General features: G+C 54.7%; 8 protein-coding genes across 8 annotated transcripts; 6 read left to right on the top strand and 2 right to left on the bottom strand.

Annotated features, from left to right (window-relative positions):
* Positions 1–1,348: 1,348 nt before the first annotated feature.
* KRP23_13339 (uncharacterized protein) lies at positions 1,349–3,253 on the top strand (the record flags this gene model as incomplete). Its single annotated transcript, XM_067884037.1, has 3 exons — positions 1,349–1,641; positions 1,766–2,216; positions 3,170–3,253. The coding sequence occupies 3 exons, from the start codon at positions 1,349–1,351 to the stop codon at positions 3,251–3,253; spliced, it is 828 nt and encodes a 275-aa protein (XP_067738658.1).
* A 190-nt stretch (positions 3,254–3,443) lies between these two features.
* Positions 3,444–4,184, top strand: KRP23_13338 (uncharacterized protein; the record flags this gene model as incomplete). The annotated part of the gene is made up of 1 exon (XM_067884036.1): positions 3,444–4,184. One exon carries the CDS (start codon positions 3,444–3,446, stop codon positions 4,182–4,184), a length of 741 nt encoding a protein of 246 aa, XP_067738657.1.
* An 836-nt stretch (positions 4,185–5,020) lies between these two features.
* Positions 5,021–6,598, top strand: KRP23_13337 (Aspartyl protease AED3; the record flags this gene model as incomplete). The annotated part of the gene is made up of 1 exon (XM_067884035.1): positions 5,021–6,598. The coding sequence occupies one exon, from the start codon at positions 5,021–5,023 to the stop codon at positions 6,596–6,598; it is 1,578 nt and encodes a 525-aa protein (XP_067738656.1).
* Positions 6,599–6,721: 123 nt separating this feature from the next.
* On the bottom strand, positions 6,722–7,746 carry KRP23_13336 (Zinc transporter ZIP11; the record flags this gene model as incomplete). Its single annotated transcript, XM_067884034.1, has 3 exons — positions 6,722–6,919; positions 6,986–7,615; positions 7,675–7,746. 3 exons carry the CDS (start codon positions 7,744–7,746, stop codon positions 6,722–6,724), a joined length of 900 nt encoding a protein of 299 aa, XP_067738655.1.
* Positions 7,747–8,307: 561 nt separating this feature from the next.
* KRP23_13335 (Guanine deaminase) lies at positions 8,308–9,759 on the top strand (the record flags this gene model as incomplete). The annotated part of the gene is made up of 1 exon (XM_067884032.1): positions 8,308–9,759. One exon carries the CDS (start codon positions 8,308–8,310, stop codon positions 9,757–9,759), a length of 1,452 nt encoding a protein of 483 aa, XP_067738654.1.
* A 94-nt stretch (positions 9,760–9,853) lies between these two features.
* KRP23_13334 (uncharacterized protein) lies at positions 9,854–10,405 on the top strand (the record flags this gene model as incomplete). The annotated part of the gene is made up of 1 exon (XM_067884031.1): positions 9,854–10,405. The coding sequence occupies one exon, from the start codon at positions 9,854–9,856 to the stop codon at positions 10,403–10,405; it is 552 nt and encodes a 183-aa protein (XP_067738653.1).
* Positions 10,406–10,629: 224 nt separating this feature from the next.
* On the top strand, positions 10,630–11,414 carry KRP23_13333 (uncharacterized protein; the record flags this gene model as incomplete). Its single annotated transcript, XM_067884030.1, has 4 exons — positions 10,630–10,965; positions 11,033–11,137; positions 11,201–11,242; positions 11,301–11,414. The coding sequence occupies 4 exons, from the start codon at positions 10,630–10,632 to the stop codon at positions 11,412–11,414; spliced, it is 597 nt and encodes a 198-aa protein (XP_067738652.1).
* A 401-nt stretch (positions 11,415–11,815) lies between these two features.
* On the bottom strand, positions 11,816–15,241 carry KRP23_13332 (Exportin-7-A; the record flags this gene model as incomplete). Its single annotated transcript, XM_067884029.1, has 2 exons — positions 11,816–14,910; positions 14,989–15,241. The coding sequence occupies 2 exons, from the start codon at positions 15,239–15,241 to the stop codon at positions 11,816–11,818; spliced, it is 3,348 nt and encodes a 1,115-aa protein (XP_067738651.1).
* Between the last annotated feature and the right edge of the window lie 1,102 nt (positions 15,242–16,343).

Below are 16,343 nucleotides of genomic sequence, written 5' to 3'. Positions count from 1 at the left end.
AATCTTTCAGTTGATGGACCGGATCAAGTGATGGAGACTTTTCCATCACATGCCAAGTATTTTCAAAAGAACTGGGCAAACTGGGCACTACTGATGGAGAGGTGAAAGTTGACACCAACCGATTGAAAGAACTTGCATGCCTAGCAATGCGCGATCGAGTCGGCACTTTTGCAGTTGCTTGCTCTGAGCAACGAGAAGAACCAACAAGCAGTTTGAGCGGATGAAGACGGAGAACGAGCTGCTTAACGCAGTGTTCTGCTTCACACACAAAGCGCCAAGTGAGTGCCAGAGTGCTTCGGTATGCAAAACGTACGTGAAGCGCTTTGCAACTTTTGTTGCAGACCTGGAGGCGATTAAGGTCGACAAGTCCTTGTGTGGGTGTGTTGAACCGATCGATTTGTCCCAGCTTCGGTCTTTTCTGTCCACGAAGTTGAGACGTTGAATGAGGTCTGTCGACGTCTTGCGAATAGTACAATACACGAGCGGGGTGACGTCTGGTATGACCCGTGCTGCCTGAGTATGGCTGTGCCATCCAACGGACCATGCTCAGATCTACCGTAGTGAAGCTCGGAAAGTGTTTTTCGTCGATGGGTGGAAACGAGCTCTGCATTTCTTGCCAACTGGTGCCTGCATTCATGGCTCCGTTCCTAAGCCGCAGTGCGCTTGGCAGTGCGCAGATCTGGACTCGAACCTGCTGGAGAATTTCGAGACTGCATTTGCCTTGAAGCTCACCGAAGCGAAACAAACCAAAAGATCGGGGAGAAGTGCGGCGACCAACGAGTTGGGCCATCAAAAGACTCCAGCGTTCATAGAAGCAGTTGCGCGTTGTGCTGTCGCGTCAGTCACTGGTGAGAACAACTCGTTTGCTCCAAAAGGAGGCACTACGGATGTGGGGCAGCACACTGGAGGCCGACCTCGTGATACGTGCTGGGCGCTCGTTAAGGCAACTATCAATGCGTGGAATGAGAGTGAAACTCAAAAAGTGCATCCTGCAGTACATGCAGCTCTGTGTCCTTGAAGACAAGGCTGAAAGGCTTGTCTGGAAGGTAAGACGCCGAACTGAGTTATCCGACTCGCAGTTGATTGGAGAACGCGTCAACGTTCGCCAATGGCAGTCGACGGACTTTCCGTACTGGTTAGCATTTGAGGTGGAGGGGCGACTGCAGATTCGCCACGAACAGTATGTGGTCGCTAAGCAACTAATCGACCAACCTGGAACTGTGTGCCAGGTGATGATTGGGCCGTGGCAAGGCGCGTGTGATTTTACCAATGCTGTTCCTTCACTTCACACAAAGCTGTCGTGCGCGCTCATTTTTTGGGTCCTTTGCTGAGCGAGGCGCGGCAGTTCATGCACCGCTACCTGTCAGCGTCAAATGCCCAGCTTGGCGTGCTTGAACAGCCCTTTGATCGCAACATTCCCTTCGATGATCGTGGTCTTTTGCTTATTCGTGACACCCTCGATGAACTGAAACAGAATGGTGGCATTCAGATGGTTGCTCCTGAGCATCGGATGTCTCTGGAGTTGAAGCACTTTGAGCTCGCCGATGACAACCTCGTTGTGGATCAAATTCTCGACAATGACCAGTTTGTTGATGTGCTGGACGAGAGCGACGCATTACTGCACCACAAGTACCATTTGGTGTATGCTGTGGGCACCCTTGTCCCTCCTTCTTAGTGGAATTGAGCACTGGACTGACTGCTGCGAGTCATGGCAAACAAATCAGTGGAGTCTCGAAGGAACACATCTTAACGTTGTTGTGGACAGCACCGAGAAGCTCCGACACAAGCTGAAAGAGGCGCTTGTGCTGGATCTGATCGACAACGCCTCATTCGAGCTATTGTGGTTGACAACGCTGGGAGGAACTCCCCGAGACTCGATTGTGAAGGCTATTACGGATTCGAGTGTGAGCCTACAGGAAACCCTAGATAGTCACATGCAAAAGCTCTTGCACTTCCAATGCCAGCTACTCGCGCTTCGTGGGCTGTTAGCGTCTGGCGTGTTGGAGCATTGTCTCGAAAAACGATATCGAGTGGACTGTGGTCTCCCACTCTGCAGTTCACGACAGAAGAAGGTTGCGATTCCCTACCGCGCCGCTGACGTTCCGTGTGAACGATCTGAGTTCAGCCATCCAGACGTCTGCGTCGTGCTCACACTGCTGGGATATTATCACAGAGGCCTCAACGACGACGAGGTGAAAGAGGCTTTTGGCAAATTGGTACGTTTGAATACCTCTGTGAGCAACAGCAGCAATATGAACAATGGTATCCCAGTGTAGCAGCGCATCTCGGATGTGAAGACCCGAAGGTTCTGTGTGATGAGCGCCATATTAGTCATGCCGACAAATGGCAGCTTGAGATCCTCCGCCGCGTCTACAAATTCTCCATGGAGGCGATCAACTTGTTCCTGAACACGTGCGTTTTCTCGAAAGATACACAGCAGTACCCACAGCGCTTGTCACGAACGGCGTGGGATCTCGCAGCAGGAAGCAGCAACATTGGCTTCTCAGGTACAAGTGACAACCATCGACTGCTCCCCCATTCCGTGACTCAGCGTGAGCCGGATGAAGCTTCATTGCTTGGCACAAATGGCGAAATGATCGACAAGATTATTACCGTAACGCAGAGTTACCAATCAATCCGCCCCAGCCCACAAACTTCGCCAATTCCATGGGAAACTGTTCTCCTCTTTGCAGTTGATAAGCGCGCGCAAGCTCTCATTGATACGGGTGCACTTCTTGCTGGCGTCTCCAATCAAGACGCTGCAGATTTCCTTCTTGCACAGCCTGACTTTGCTTTCGCTGGCGTGACGTACTACGATAGTCGGCAGGAGCACGACTGCTGGATGATAGCAGGGAAGGTAAGATGCCTCTGGAGAACGCGTCAATTCTCGAAAAGGAGATGTTTGTGATTTTTGACGAAGCTCGCTCGAGAGGCTCCGACATGAAACTCCTTCCGGGTGCTGCAGCTGTGCTGACCCTAGGCCCGAAGCTCACCAAGGACAAACTCATGCAAGGCGCTGGTCGCATGAGGCAACTTGGATGCGACCAAACGCTCTGGATTGTGAGCTTTGACGAGGTTGCACAGAGTGTCCTCCAAACCAGCGGGAAAACTGATGTTGGAGACTTGGTTGCAGTTGACGTGTTGAATTGGGTCATGGAATGCACAACAGACGAGTCCGTTCGAGGATTGCTGGAATGGGCAGGCAATGGCATCCATTTCCGAAAGACTCAACACGACCGAGGAGCAGAGGTAGTGAATGAAAACTGGTCGTTGGAAACGCTTTACCAAGATAAGCTTCATCGCGAAGCTATTGCTCGAGTGATTGAATCACGAGTGCGTTTTTCCTTTGAAAATGTCGATGATGATGTGGTAAAACAAATCGACAGCGTAAGTGCCACGTACGGCCTGAACAATGAGGTGTGCGTTACCTCGCACACCAACGAATGCGAGCGAGATTGCAGACGGAGGAAGAGAATGTGAAAATACGAGCGTGTGAAGTAGCGCAGTGCTCCCCTGCGCAAGAGGAGGCCTGGAAATATAGCGCCACTTTAAGTGTCCGGTCGGTGCATGAGCTCGACGGAGTCGTGCAAATCGTGGACATGGAGAGCTTTGTTCGGCAGCAGATCTCCCCCGAGCTGGCGCATTTGACTTGGGCGAGCGCTCGCATTTTCGGAACAGTGAACTTTTTCTCTACCATTTTGGCTCGGGAAAGCATGGACCGCACGACCGAGTTCTTGCGCCAAATTGATGTGCTGCTGGTTTTCGACAACGACGAGATCTTGTTGGTGTCGGAGTGCGAGGCGGATCACATCTTGAAGCTGGTATGGTCGAGTTCGGCTACCAGCTTCCGATTCGTGAACCTCGGCTTCGCTTGGGAGAGCATCGGTCGTGTTGGGAAGCACTCGAAGTTTCGCGACATGATGCATCTAATACTCGGCTCTCAATTGGACAGAGCTGTATCGCTGCTGTCAGCTTCGGCCTGCTACCTGTATAACGGCGAGACGATGGTACCAAAACGGGAACAAACTGTAGTGGAGCCCGTGTTCCGTGAATTGCTTCATCCTGTAGCCCAGCGAGAGGTGGCACTGAATGATTTTGTGCAGTCGCGAGGCAGTAACCACAAGTGGACGCGGTCATTTCTGCACGAGCTGTGCTACCGTATGGATCTGGAAGACTGCGAGTGATTCACCACAGAAAGGAAGTGCTTAGGTGACTAAAAACGAAATTAAAGTTAATTTTGTTGTTGCTGTCGCCAGAGTGGACTTGTAGAAGTTCGCGGAGGAGTTGAAAAAGACCCACGGCTGACTGGATCTGATCGTCAACAACGCTAGAGTCGAGGGCGATGCCTACGCCAGGACGGTGGGCGGCAACGAGCGGCACTTCGCTACAAACCACCTGGGGCACTTCGCACCTACAGTTCAGCTGTTGGACGTGGTGAAGCAGAGCACTCTAGCTCATATCGTGAATGCGAGCAGTATTGCGCATCGCAACGCCTTCTGGGCGTTCGATGAGAACGAGGCCACGGCAGAGCGTTCCGTGTCGAGGGGGTCACTGCTGTCGCGTGTCGTTCAGGAACAGCATCGACAAACCTGTTGGCGGCACCGTCAATGCCCAACAGTAACTGGGTGTGGACAACGGCCTTCAAGCTGCGGACGCTGATGCCGCGCCAAAACATTCAAATGTTTTTTTTTGCCTGCCTTGTACTAGTACGCTGCTGTGAGGAAGAGCGTCCATGGCAGGGACCTAAACATTTCAACGCCATGCTCGGCTTTCCCGTTCGTGGGACCCATTCCAAGTTGAGTCACTCAACCACTGCAGCTACCAAGCTCTGGACATGAAGCGAGTCTTTCGCCACCAAGACGTAGCTACGAGCTATGAATAATGAACAGCAGCATTGCAATCGTCCTGTAACTCCCTCATCAACCGTCCACGTGAAGGGACATCGGACCCCTTGCTTTGAGTAGTCGCCGAATCCTCCAGTGTTGGATCCTCAGCCCATAAAGCTTTGTGCTGCAGCGCAATGGCACTCGGTGTGGTGGGCCGCTATGCGGTTCTCGTGTCGCTTGCAATGTGGGGCGCGTATGCCGCGGCCCTATCGCCAGACACGATCCAACTCGAAATGAGCAACCGGATGGCTCGCACCCAAGTTGTCAACGCGTTGCAATGGCGATATCGAGATCGCCGAACTGTCGACGAGGATCTACAGGCGCTGCAAATGGTGAGGGACGAAGAGCTGCTGGGTGAAGACTCGACTCGCAACGAGGCGACGGTGGAAACGGGACTCCATTCCGGGTCCGGGTCGCACACCATTCAGGTCTCCGTGGGCGGACAGCAGCGCGAACTGATCATCGACACGGGCAGTGGCAAGACGGCCTTCGTGTGTGTGGGCTGCAACAATTGCGGCAGCAAGCGGACGCACCAACCGTTCGTGGTGACCGCCAACACGACCTACTTGTCGTGTGACCGATCCCTGACCCTGTCAACCGGCAGAGGTGAGCCCCCGTGCGCGGCCTGCGAGGATGGCAAGTGCAAGTACGGCCAGACGTACGTCGAAGGAGACCACTGGAGCGCCTACAAGGCCTCGGACATCATGCAGCTCTCGGCGAGCTTTGAGGCGCGCATCGAGTTCGGCTGCATCTACGAGCAGTCGGGAGTGTTCCTGGACCAGCCGTCGGACGGCATCATGGGCTTCTCGCGCCACCCGGACTCCATCTACGAGCAGTTCTATCGGCAAAAGGTGACCCCGTCGAGGATTTTCTCGCAGTGTCTGACGGAAGGAGGAGGCTTGCTCACGATCGGCGGGGTGGACCTCGCTCGCCACACGGAACCTGTGCGCTACACGCCACTACGCAACACCGGCTACCAGTACTGGACGGTGACACTGCTGTCGGTGTCTGTCGGCAACTCGAACAACACGCTGCAGGTGGACAGCAGTGAGTACAACGCCGACCGTGGGTGTGTACTCGACAGCGGCACCACCTTCTTGTACATGCCCGAGAGCACCAAGGAACCGTTCCGGCTTGCGTGGAGTCGAGCGGTCGGGAGCTTCTCGTTCGTACCTATGAGCGACACGTTCTACACCATGACACGTGAACAGGTCGCAGCACTGCCAGATATCTGCTTCTGGTTCAAGAACGACGTCCACATTTGTCTCCCATCGAGTCGGTATCTCGCACAGATTGGGGACGGAGTTTACACTGGCACAATCTTCTTCACGCCTGGACCCAGGGCTACGATCCTGGGCGCCAGTGTACTGGAAGCCCATGACATTATCTACGACGTGGACAACCACCGCGTTGGCATCGCTGAAGCCATGTGTGACCAGCCGCTGCAAACTGCGGTGAAGCTCAGCCTTGATCCGGGCGGCGACAAGTTCCATGCAGAGTTTGACTACTCTCAGGCTCCTCAGTGGATGCTCGCCGGCGTCACCCTGCTGGCAGTTGCTGGTCTCATCAACGCGATCTGGGTCGCTGCAGCTACCGAGGGTGAAACGCCGTCTGTCACCGGCAAAGCTACCAAAGCACCTCCAGCGTCAGTGACTAACGACTGGCAGGGCGACGAATTCTCCTTCTTCTTGATGCAGGAAGACGAACAATAAAAAGCAAACTGATTAGAGCATTCACAGCGATAAAAGGTTAACACGATCTGCATTTCCACGAGCTCATTCCAGCCGTCTTTGCCCTCCGTGGACTCAGATGGTTCTAAGAGTAAGTTACCGTCTCTATCCGAGCGCGACGTCCATGACCATCATGACGACAAAGCCCACGATGGTACCGAACGTCGCCAGCTTCTGGTTGCCGCTCTGTGTTGTTTCCGGTATGAGATCGTCCACCACCACAAAAATCATAGCACCTGCAGCGAACGACAGCGCATAGGGCAGAATCGGCTGCACATACAGCACGGCACCCGCTCCAATCAACTACACAACAACAAAAACATCATCAGCATCTCAAAAAATCACCTCCACGAAAAACCCTCAACGCACCCCTCCAATGGGCTCCACCAAGCCACTCGCCTGTCCCCACATGAACGCTCGGAAGGCCGACGTGCCCTCGCGTCTCAACGGCATGGACACCGCGAGTCCTTCCGGGAAATTCTGCAGTCCGATGCCGATCGCCAGGTTCACGGCATTGGCGAAGCTGGCGCTGGAGCTGTGGCCCACACTACCGAACCCCACGCCCACGGCCATGCCCTCGGGCAAATTGTGCAGCGTGATGGCGATCACCAGCAACAAAACGCGACGGAAGCTGCTGGTGCGGGCGGCTGAGGGTTTGTCCTCAAAATCGTCATTTTTCTTCTTCTGTTTCAGGTTCCCGTCCGTGCCGCCCATGGAGTGCGGGGAAACCCCCAGGAATTTCTCCAAAAGAGGCAGCACTTGCTCCGTGCCGAAGAGCGTGAGCGCCCCCAGCGTGAAGCCCACGGCGGCAGGTACAAAGGACCAGCGACCGTCGGGGCCGTAGAGCTCCGACTCGGCGGCGATCTCGATGGACGGCGCCAGTAACGACCAATAGGAGGCGGCCAACATGACGCCACCGGCGAATCCGAGCATCCCGTCCAGGATCTTCTGACTCGTTTGTTTGTCCTCCACGTCCAGCACGAAGACCATTGCGGAGCCCTGAGAGAGGAACAAAGGGTTAGATTGAGGGTGGGGCATAAGGGGGTGCGGACACGTACGAGAGCGGTGAAGCCCCAGGTGACGAACGTGCCCATGAGCGCCTGGACGACGGGGTGATAGCCCTCGATCATGCTGCTTCAGAAGGTCACTTGGCAGGAAGAGACAACTCTGGCGAACGATAGAAATGACGTACTTGATGAGATTTGATTGGCTGAAATGATGACGCCAGTATAAAGTGAGCTTGCAGCGCTTGTTGCTGCTTTGATTGCGGAAGTCATCGAAGAGGAAGTTGCATTGCCGTAGCGAGTGAAGGGATCGGAGTTTTGGGCCTTGGTCAAGGGCTGCCGAACCTCGGTCAGCACTTGTTGAGGACGCAGTTGAGTGATAAAACTGTCAATCGCAGCTCGAATCAATGCACGCATCGACAACATCGACACCGCGATAACAGCATGCACCGAGCAGGAGAACAACACAAGCCAAGAAACCACGTCGACCTTGTCACCGATCCTCAGGTTTGTAAAACGGCTCGTTTCTGCGCTGAATGCGCTGAATGCGAGGCCTGGGGTAACTGCAACATGTGCTGATGGCCGCCGCCGATAATTCGCCTCGGATTATAGTTCATTCCGCAATTTGCTGCCTCGCGCGCAAGTCGCTTTCTCCCTCGCATTATCTTCGTACCGACTCCTCCCCCGATGCCGCACATCGTCGCGTACAAAGCCAACGTGGTGCACTCGGTGGCGCTCGGACAGCTGCAGGTGCTTCAACCAGGCCTCGTGGGCGTCAACGAGCTCGGCAAAATCGTCTTCGTGCTGGACCTGAGCCAGTGCGAAGCCTCCGCACACTTTGACGAGCTCGTGGACTTGGGCGAGCAGCTGCTGCTGCCAGGCTTCATCGACGGCCACGCCCACGCGCCGCAGTACTCGTTCATTGGCGTGGGGATGCACCTGCCGCTGCTCCAGTGGCTGGAGACGTACACGTTCCCATACGAGTCCAAGTTCCAGGACGTGGACTACGCTCGTGCAGTGTACGAGAAGGCGGTGAGACGCCACTTACACAACGGCACCACCACGTGCTCGTATTTCGCCACGGTCCATCTCGAGGCCTGCAAGGTGCTCACGGACGTCCTGGAGCACGCGGGCCAACGCGGCTACGTGGGGAAGGTCAACATGGACCGCAACGGCTCCTCCGGGCTGCAGGAGGACACGCAGACGTCTATCGACGACACGAGAGCCTTCGTGCAGTACGTGCAGAACAAGAAGAACGAGCTCTTGACGCCCGTGATCACGCCCAGGTTCGTGCCGAGCTGCTCGTCCAAACTCATGAAAGCACTGGGCGAGATCTCGAGAGAGCACACACCCAAGCTGCCAGTGCAGTCGCATCTAGGAGAGAACCGTGACGAGATCAAATGGGTCAGGAGCCTGCACCCGGAGAGCAAGACGTACACGGGCGTGTACGACGACCACGGACTGCTGCACGAGCGGTCGTACATGGCGCACTGCATTTGGTGCAGCAAAGGCGAGCGGGAGCTGCTCCGTGAGAAGCAGACGGCTGTGATTCACTGCCCCAACTCCAACTTCTCGCTCTCCAGTGGCGTCTTAAACGTGCGTCGACTGCTACAAGAGGGGATCAAGGTCGGACTCGGCACTGACGTGTCGGGGGGCTACTCTCCGTCCATGTTGGATGCCATCCGCCAAGCAGTGATTGCCTCCAAGCTCGTGTCGATCGGTAACGGCAGCTCCAGTGACGAAGACAGCGAGGGGAAACAGGAAGATTCGCTCTCTTACGCTGAAGCCTTCCACCTCGCAACAATGGGAAGTGCGGAAGCGCTGGGACTTGGCGACAAGGTCGGCAACTTCACGGTGGGCAAAGACTTTGATGCGCTCGTGGTGGACCCGTACAGTGCTAACAGTCCCATCGACGAAGCTCACGACCCAGTTGAGGCTGCCGACGTGCTTCACACGTTCCAGAAGTTCCTGTTCCTCGGCGACGACCGCAACATCGTCTCCATCTTTGTGGGTGGCCGTCAAGTCAAGAGCGCGTCGTCCGAGCTCCACACGAAGAAGGCGGTCAGAGTCCCCATCTCTCCACTAACTATCGGTAGCGTCCACCCCAGCATCCAGCCTCTGTCTTTAGCAGAAGACTAGCGCTCTGTCGCTCATCAATGGCAGCTCGATCTAATTAACAAGCAAGTATATGTAACCTCCTTCATCCTCGTTTGTCCGAAAAGTCACCTGCAGAATGGCGAAGGATGGCGAGTACGAGATGGCTCTGCGAGTGGAGCGTATCGAGCAGCAGATTCCAGCGGAGTGGAAGGAGTTCGCGGGGAAGCCCATGCAGATGACCTACTACGCCACCAAAGTGAACACTTTCCGAGAGAACCCAGACTTGTCACGTCCGAGCGACTCGTTCGCCGCGTGGGCCACCAAGGAGCTGCGTCGTGAGATGGGAGAGTACGTGCGGCTGCAGATGTTAGGACTGCTTTCTCCCCAGCAAGACGCTAACATTTCTGCTGCCATACCGAACAGTGAAGGCAAACGACTGAGTGACGCAGATCTAACGGGTATTGTGAGCCAGGAATGGCGCACAGATCTCACACGCAGCCTCTTGGAAGCCCGTCTCAATCGGCACGGCAGCAAGGACGGACCAGTAGTGCGACGGTCGCCGAGTGGCGTTCTCTACGTCGCCCCACAACCTGCACAAACATCCCACAGCACGTCGAGCTCTGCTTCTCCAACGAAGTTTGTGCTGGACGCCATCGCAACCCCAGGCCCTCGCAAGCAGGCAAAGTGATCAGCACTTGAAGTAAAAGGCAACAAGTAGACCATCACTCTTTCTCCATCCGATTGGACAAAATGTGGCTTCAACTTTGATGATGTCGAAGCGACGCGAGTGGCGAAGTCTGCGGTGGACAAGCGCCCCAGAGCGCCGCTGGTCCAAATCTTGTAATGGCTTCGCTTGCTTAGATCTTACCGCGGTGTGGGAGGGGAATTCATCAACCTGTCGCTCTTCGTGCGATGGTGGCAACGAGTTTCCACGATCCGTCGAGCGTGGCGTCCGTCGTGATGGTTCGTGGCGCCGGACGCGCTGACGGCGAGAAGGAATACGGGGAGGTGCGACTCTATCCAACGCGGATGCGCTTCGTGACGGGCGTAGCTCGGACCTACGAGGACGACTTCCCATCTGAACTCAGTCATTTGGTGAAGGAGACGGACTTTGACATCGCCATCAACCAGATCAACAACACGATGCAGGACTACTGGCCGTGCCTGTTCTGCATATGCTGCGGCTACGGCTGCTGTCCGTGCACATTCGGTCTATCTCTGCTTTGTCCGAATTTCTGCATCAGGGATGTACGTCGCTGTATTCTTGCGTGTATCGTCATCAGTGGAAGGCCCTTACTTGGCTCTTGCTGTGTAGGCGGAGCAATACGTTCGTGCGCTTCTCTCAAGGATCAACAAGAGGCTGTGTTTCGAGCGAGCTGGGATCGAGTGGCAGCTCGTGCGGTCGTGCGGTAGGTCCTGGGTGAGATCGGCTTGCTTGTTTCTGCTATCTACCAATTACTTAGATTGCGACTTGCTGGGCTAGATCCAAATCACTTACCCGTTAGCGCCGAAGAAGCCCCCGCTGGTACGCTTTACACGCTGTAGACTTGTATTTACGGATTCTTACATTGCTTTCTACGCAGGTAACATATCAGAACGGTATACTTCCATCGTCAACACCGCTCGTGGCACCAAGTCAGCAGGCACCCTCGAGCTCCTCCGCACTGTCTGCTGCAACTCCCCTGGTTTCATCATAAAAACCCAAGCAATGTTCGTGGCGTGGTGCTTCTGTGGTGTATGCATTCCATTGTTAATCTATCGGCTGCATTTTTCAATTCATGCGTCCGAACTCGCTTCAGCAATGCACTCAAAATCTCTCGGCGTGTCAAAGTGTTCCGCTACTACGTTCTCCACGACGCCACCGATCTAATAGCCACTTTCCGGTTTCTTCTAGGTTGCCTTCACAAAGTACATCGCGTCTTCCGTTTCGCTCATCCTCAGGGTGTCGTCATTACTGGTTCGCAACCAGGACCAAAGCGAACAAGTCGCACAGTTACCCGAAGGCTTTCCACTCCGCTTGCGTTGGTTACCATCGTTGCATTACGCGCGATAATGATAAGTGGATCGGACCTGGCGCACTGTGATCGACCCAGCTAAATTATTGGAGGGTGAGGAACCCACGCAGCGTGTTGCGGAACTGGCCGAGCCTCTGCGTGAACTTATCGCGGTTGGCAGCCTCCAGGTTGGGGCGCACATCTGCGAACAGTGCGGCAAAAGCCTCTTCGATCTGTGCGCGATTCTCCGGCGGCTGCGAAGAGCTCAGCTGTTGCTGGTAATTCGTCAGCGCTTCCTCGCTGCAAAGTGTGAGACTCAAGATCGGTCGCGATAGCGCCCACTGTGAATTTACCTCGCCGTACACCAAAATGTCCAGCAACGCCGCTAGCAGCGTTGACCACATGTTCGGTGATCCCTGCATGTGAGTCCGCAAAGCATGCTTCACGGGCGTATCCCGCTTCTTCTTCATTTCCTGGAAATACAGCGACGCTAGGTGGTCGACGGCAGTCGCGCACTGGGCAGCAATGACCAGGTCGTACGAGTTCATACCTTCGTGCAGCGACTGCACGAGCTGGCGGAAGGTGCCGTCCTCCAGTGCGACGACGGACGCCAGCTGATTGCGGAACAAAATCTCCAGGAAAAAAAAGTAGGCGTTCTTCACCTTTGGGTAGTGCATCAGGTCCTCGTGAGGAATAGATAGGACAAGCTGCAGCGCGATCTCTAGTGCGTTTTCCAGCGACTTGTCATTGTACAGCTGGAACACGCCAAAATTCACGTAGTTCCCGCCCAGCGCGCGGTAAAGAATACCCAGGCACAGCGCCACGCCCTTATACTTATCGCCGTACGGGTTCTTCCCTGCCGGCACTGGTTGTATCCGCCGCCCGTACGCTACCACAACACTGCTCAGCTCACGGAACAGCAAGATACCGCTGGCCGAACTCTGGTCGAACGTGACACGCTGGGCCTTGTTGTACGCCAACTCCTGCAGAAACTTCAACAAGGCAGTGGTTACCGCCGGGTGGTCGTACAACTCATCAGCAGCGCGGACAAACACCGGGAAGTACGCCGGATACAACAGATCGAAGATGCAGCTGTACGTGCGTCGGTTGTGTGTCTGCTGCACGATACCTCGCAGGTCGCGGCACACTCCGATCACAGCCTCACGAGCCTCTGGTACACGGTAGCTGGGTGTCTGCAGCAACTGGTTCAGCACATTCTCGACCGGCTCCATGAACCGCTCAAACCGCTCTGAAGACTCGTCAAACGCTGTCGTGAAAATAAGCCTAGCAATGGTCGAGTGGAACGTCGTTCGGTGCCGTGTGTTAGCAGGAATCGCCAGGAATGGGAACTCTTCTGCTGTGTGGTTCCCAATAAGGTATTGCACAGTTTCCAGTCCAAGAAGGAGCTTCCCGGAGGAGTATCCAGATGCTACCTCGAAGAAGAGCGCCAAAGTCTTGCTAATAACCACCTCGGTCTCACCCCAAAACTTGAGATTGTTGCCCACTTTCGTTACCATCATGTTCACAACGACCGTGTGGTCGCCCAGTCCTAGCCGCTCGAACATGCGCAAATATGCTTTGTGCTTAGATGACATGGCACTCTCGCTAGGAGCCATAATAGGCGACGAGGCCGACCCAGTCGACGCCGGCTGCATGGAAGAAACCGGTGTAGGAGCCGACGGCATGCCATGCTGCTCGCCAATGTAGTTCTTGCGGAAGCTGCTAAAGTAGTATAGCAACGATAACTCAAAGTGCACGCTAGGCTTTGTTTGGCCACCCGACGCAATGATCCGATGTTCTGTCAGCTGCATAGCTCGGAACACTCGCTGAGATAGGTCCGCATCTACCAGCTCGTCTCCCTCAGTTGACGTAGACGAATACGACTGACCGCCAATAATGGCGCCAATAGCATACACAAGCCAGGCTGCCTGGTTCTCCATGCTTTCCAATTGCTGTTGCTGCTGCGGTGGAATTGAAGCCCCGCCGTTTTGATCCAAGATGCTGCATGCCTCGGCGTACTGATTCAGAATCGGGTCCAGTACTGATACGATATACTCCCCCGTCTGGCGATAGTTGAAGTGACATAGCGTCGGTAGCTTCTCTAGCTGCTCGTAAAGACCACCCTCATCATCCAGTGGGTTGTCAAGCGTGTCATCAACGGCACATTGCTCAGCAGAATCAAGTCGTGACTGCATATACGCCTGGATAACCTGAGGTACGCGTGTGTCCAAGAAATTAATAGCTCCGGAGTTCGGCGAGCTCGGCACCGTGTCTGCGCGTACGTAGGGCAGCGCGGCCACAAGTCGTGCCCATAATGCTAGCAAGTAGTGCGTCGAGTTCGCTGACCACTGCCACTGGCGGAAGGACTTGATCGTAAAATCGGGGGTGAGTTCCATCCAATCCTGAAACGAGTCGGTCTTCATGAGCTCGGAGAGCTGATAGTTCGACTTGAGTCGGCCGATCAGGCGGCAGAACTCGTGGTAGTTTTGCTGGTCCGCAAGTCCTTCCTGTGCGCGCAAGATGGAGCAGATCCCTTCCAGCAGGTGGGCTAGATACGCGCTACGCTCTTTCTCGGGCGAGAAGATGTTGCGCCGCACCGACGCAAACAGCATGAGCGCCTCGAGGCACTTGGACGTGTTTGGCGGGTTGGTCGTCTTGTAAAAGTCAAAAAGCAGCTTCAGCGTGTCCGGGTCCTGAATAACGGGCCGCCACGACGAGGGCACCTGCAGCGAGCCTGTCTCCTCGGACGACTCGTCCGGGTTGGTGCCAATAAAGTCAAAGGACAGGCACTTGATGAGCAGTGCGAGCGCCTGGTCGCCCATACGCGACTCCTGCTGAGGCGAGGCCCCTCTAATATTGTGCATCTGAAGCTGCTTGATGGACGTGAGCGCGACCTGGAAGATCCGGAAGAGCGAGTCCTCTCGAAAGGACACGGCGATCTTGCGGTGGAACGTGATGTTGCGGCCGGCCACTGGCAAATTCATCTCCGTCACGAGCTCGCTCAGGATCTGCAGCCCAATGACGCAGTGGTCCACCGTGGCCTGCAGGAACTTGGTCACCTCGGCCACGATCTCCCGGTGCTGCTCGTCGTCGAACCAGCCGTACTTGGTGAGGCGACATACCATCTGGATGAGCGACGTGGTCACGAATTTCTCGAGCGTCGGTCCCTTCTGAGCCAAGTACCCGAGCACATAGTTGCCTACTCATCACAAAAATGGTATTTTGTGTTAGTTGTGACACAAGTTGCAGTAGTATAAAGGTCTAGTGTTTGGCGCACGGATGTCGACGCGCTGCGGCGTGGTGAAGTTGTTCCAGTGGGACGTGATGAGCTTCGTGAGGCTCGTGCTGGCCACGAGCAGCGCGTAGGGCGACGACGAGTTGTCCAGCACGTACTGGCACTGCGGAATGTACTCGGCCGAGCTCTGCAGGATGAGCACGGCCTGCTGGGCGTGCGCGCGCTCCGACTCGTTGCCACTCTCGTACAACACGCGGCACAGCGTCTCCAGCTCGCGCAGCTGGTTGGCGTCCATGGCTGCCGGGGTTTGGCTCTCTCTCCGGTCGCCTTTTGGGGGGGATTGTTGCGGTTGTGCGAGTGGGTCTACAATAGGAGCGATCGATCGAGCCTAGAATAGGACATTGACGTACGATACACAACCGCAGCATGGGTACACCCTCCTGGTAGTCAACCTCAGGGATGAGCTCTCTGAGCCTTGCTGGCGGTAGAACACCTGCACACGAAAACCAGAACCACCCACGCGAGCGTGCAAGTTGTGCATCCCGTTTCTGTTATCAATCAACGCCAAACGAGCGATATCTTGGCACCGTGATAGACTCCAATGTGCTACGGCTAGATCGACACAATTCCCAGCCACAGTGCTGCTGGATACCACCTGAAATAGCAATTGTGCCGTGGACATTCGATCCAATTACCTATGATTTCGATTGTGGGCCTCTGCTTCATGCAGGGCTCGGAAAATAAAATATAAAATTGTATTTCTCGAGAGAAAAAACATAATAAAAACTACTGCAATACTTATGACGGCAATAATAAAGATTGCAACTATTAGATCAACTCTTAGGCTTTGAATGACATTTCAGTTTGAGAAGTTCCCAATGCGAACAGTCCTTCTAAATCATTACGAAAGGAAAATCTGCGCGAGCTACTTGCCATATATGAAAATGAGTGAGTGGGCATGGCTGTGGGAAGAGATGGTAATGTACACATGAACCAGTCATTCGATCTGGGCTTTGAGGGCCCTAGTTTCTCTACTGAAATGCCAGTATATAGTTATTATTATATCATGGTTCTTTTTCCGGGCCCTGCCTTCAAGTGCATACTCACTTTGAATACCCCCGCCTTTGAAGTTACGCCCCACAATCCGCTCAGCAAAGATGTCTAGGACGCGCTTCTGGTTTAAAGTCTCTTTACGTATGTTCTCCGAAACTCATTGATGAATCTAGCCAATAGATCTCGATACGTGTTGCTGCCATTCAGAAGGCCAACACCATGCAGACACCAGCTTCGACATGTATGGACACATACTTCTACATGCATTAATACATTGCCGCTTTCGATGAAGGAATTGATAGCTGGTAGAAATGTTATCGTGCAACGGAGATGCGGTAAACCTG

This window comes from Phytophthora ramorum (genome assembly GCF_020800215.1).
Source record: "Phytophthora ramorum isolate Pr-102 chromosome Unknown Phyram_PR-102_s0017, whole genome shotgun sequence".
NCBI classification, from domain to species: Eukaryota; Oomycota; class Peronosporomycetes; order Peronosporales; family Peronosporaceae; genus Phytophthora; species Phytophthora ramorum.
The sequence above is the reverse complement of the archived record's forward strand: the minus strand, read 5'-3'. Positions and strand labels throughout refer to the sequence as shown.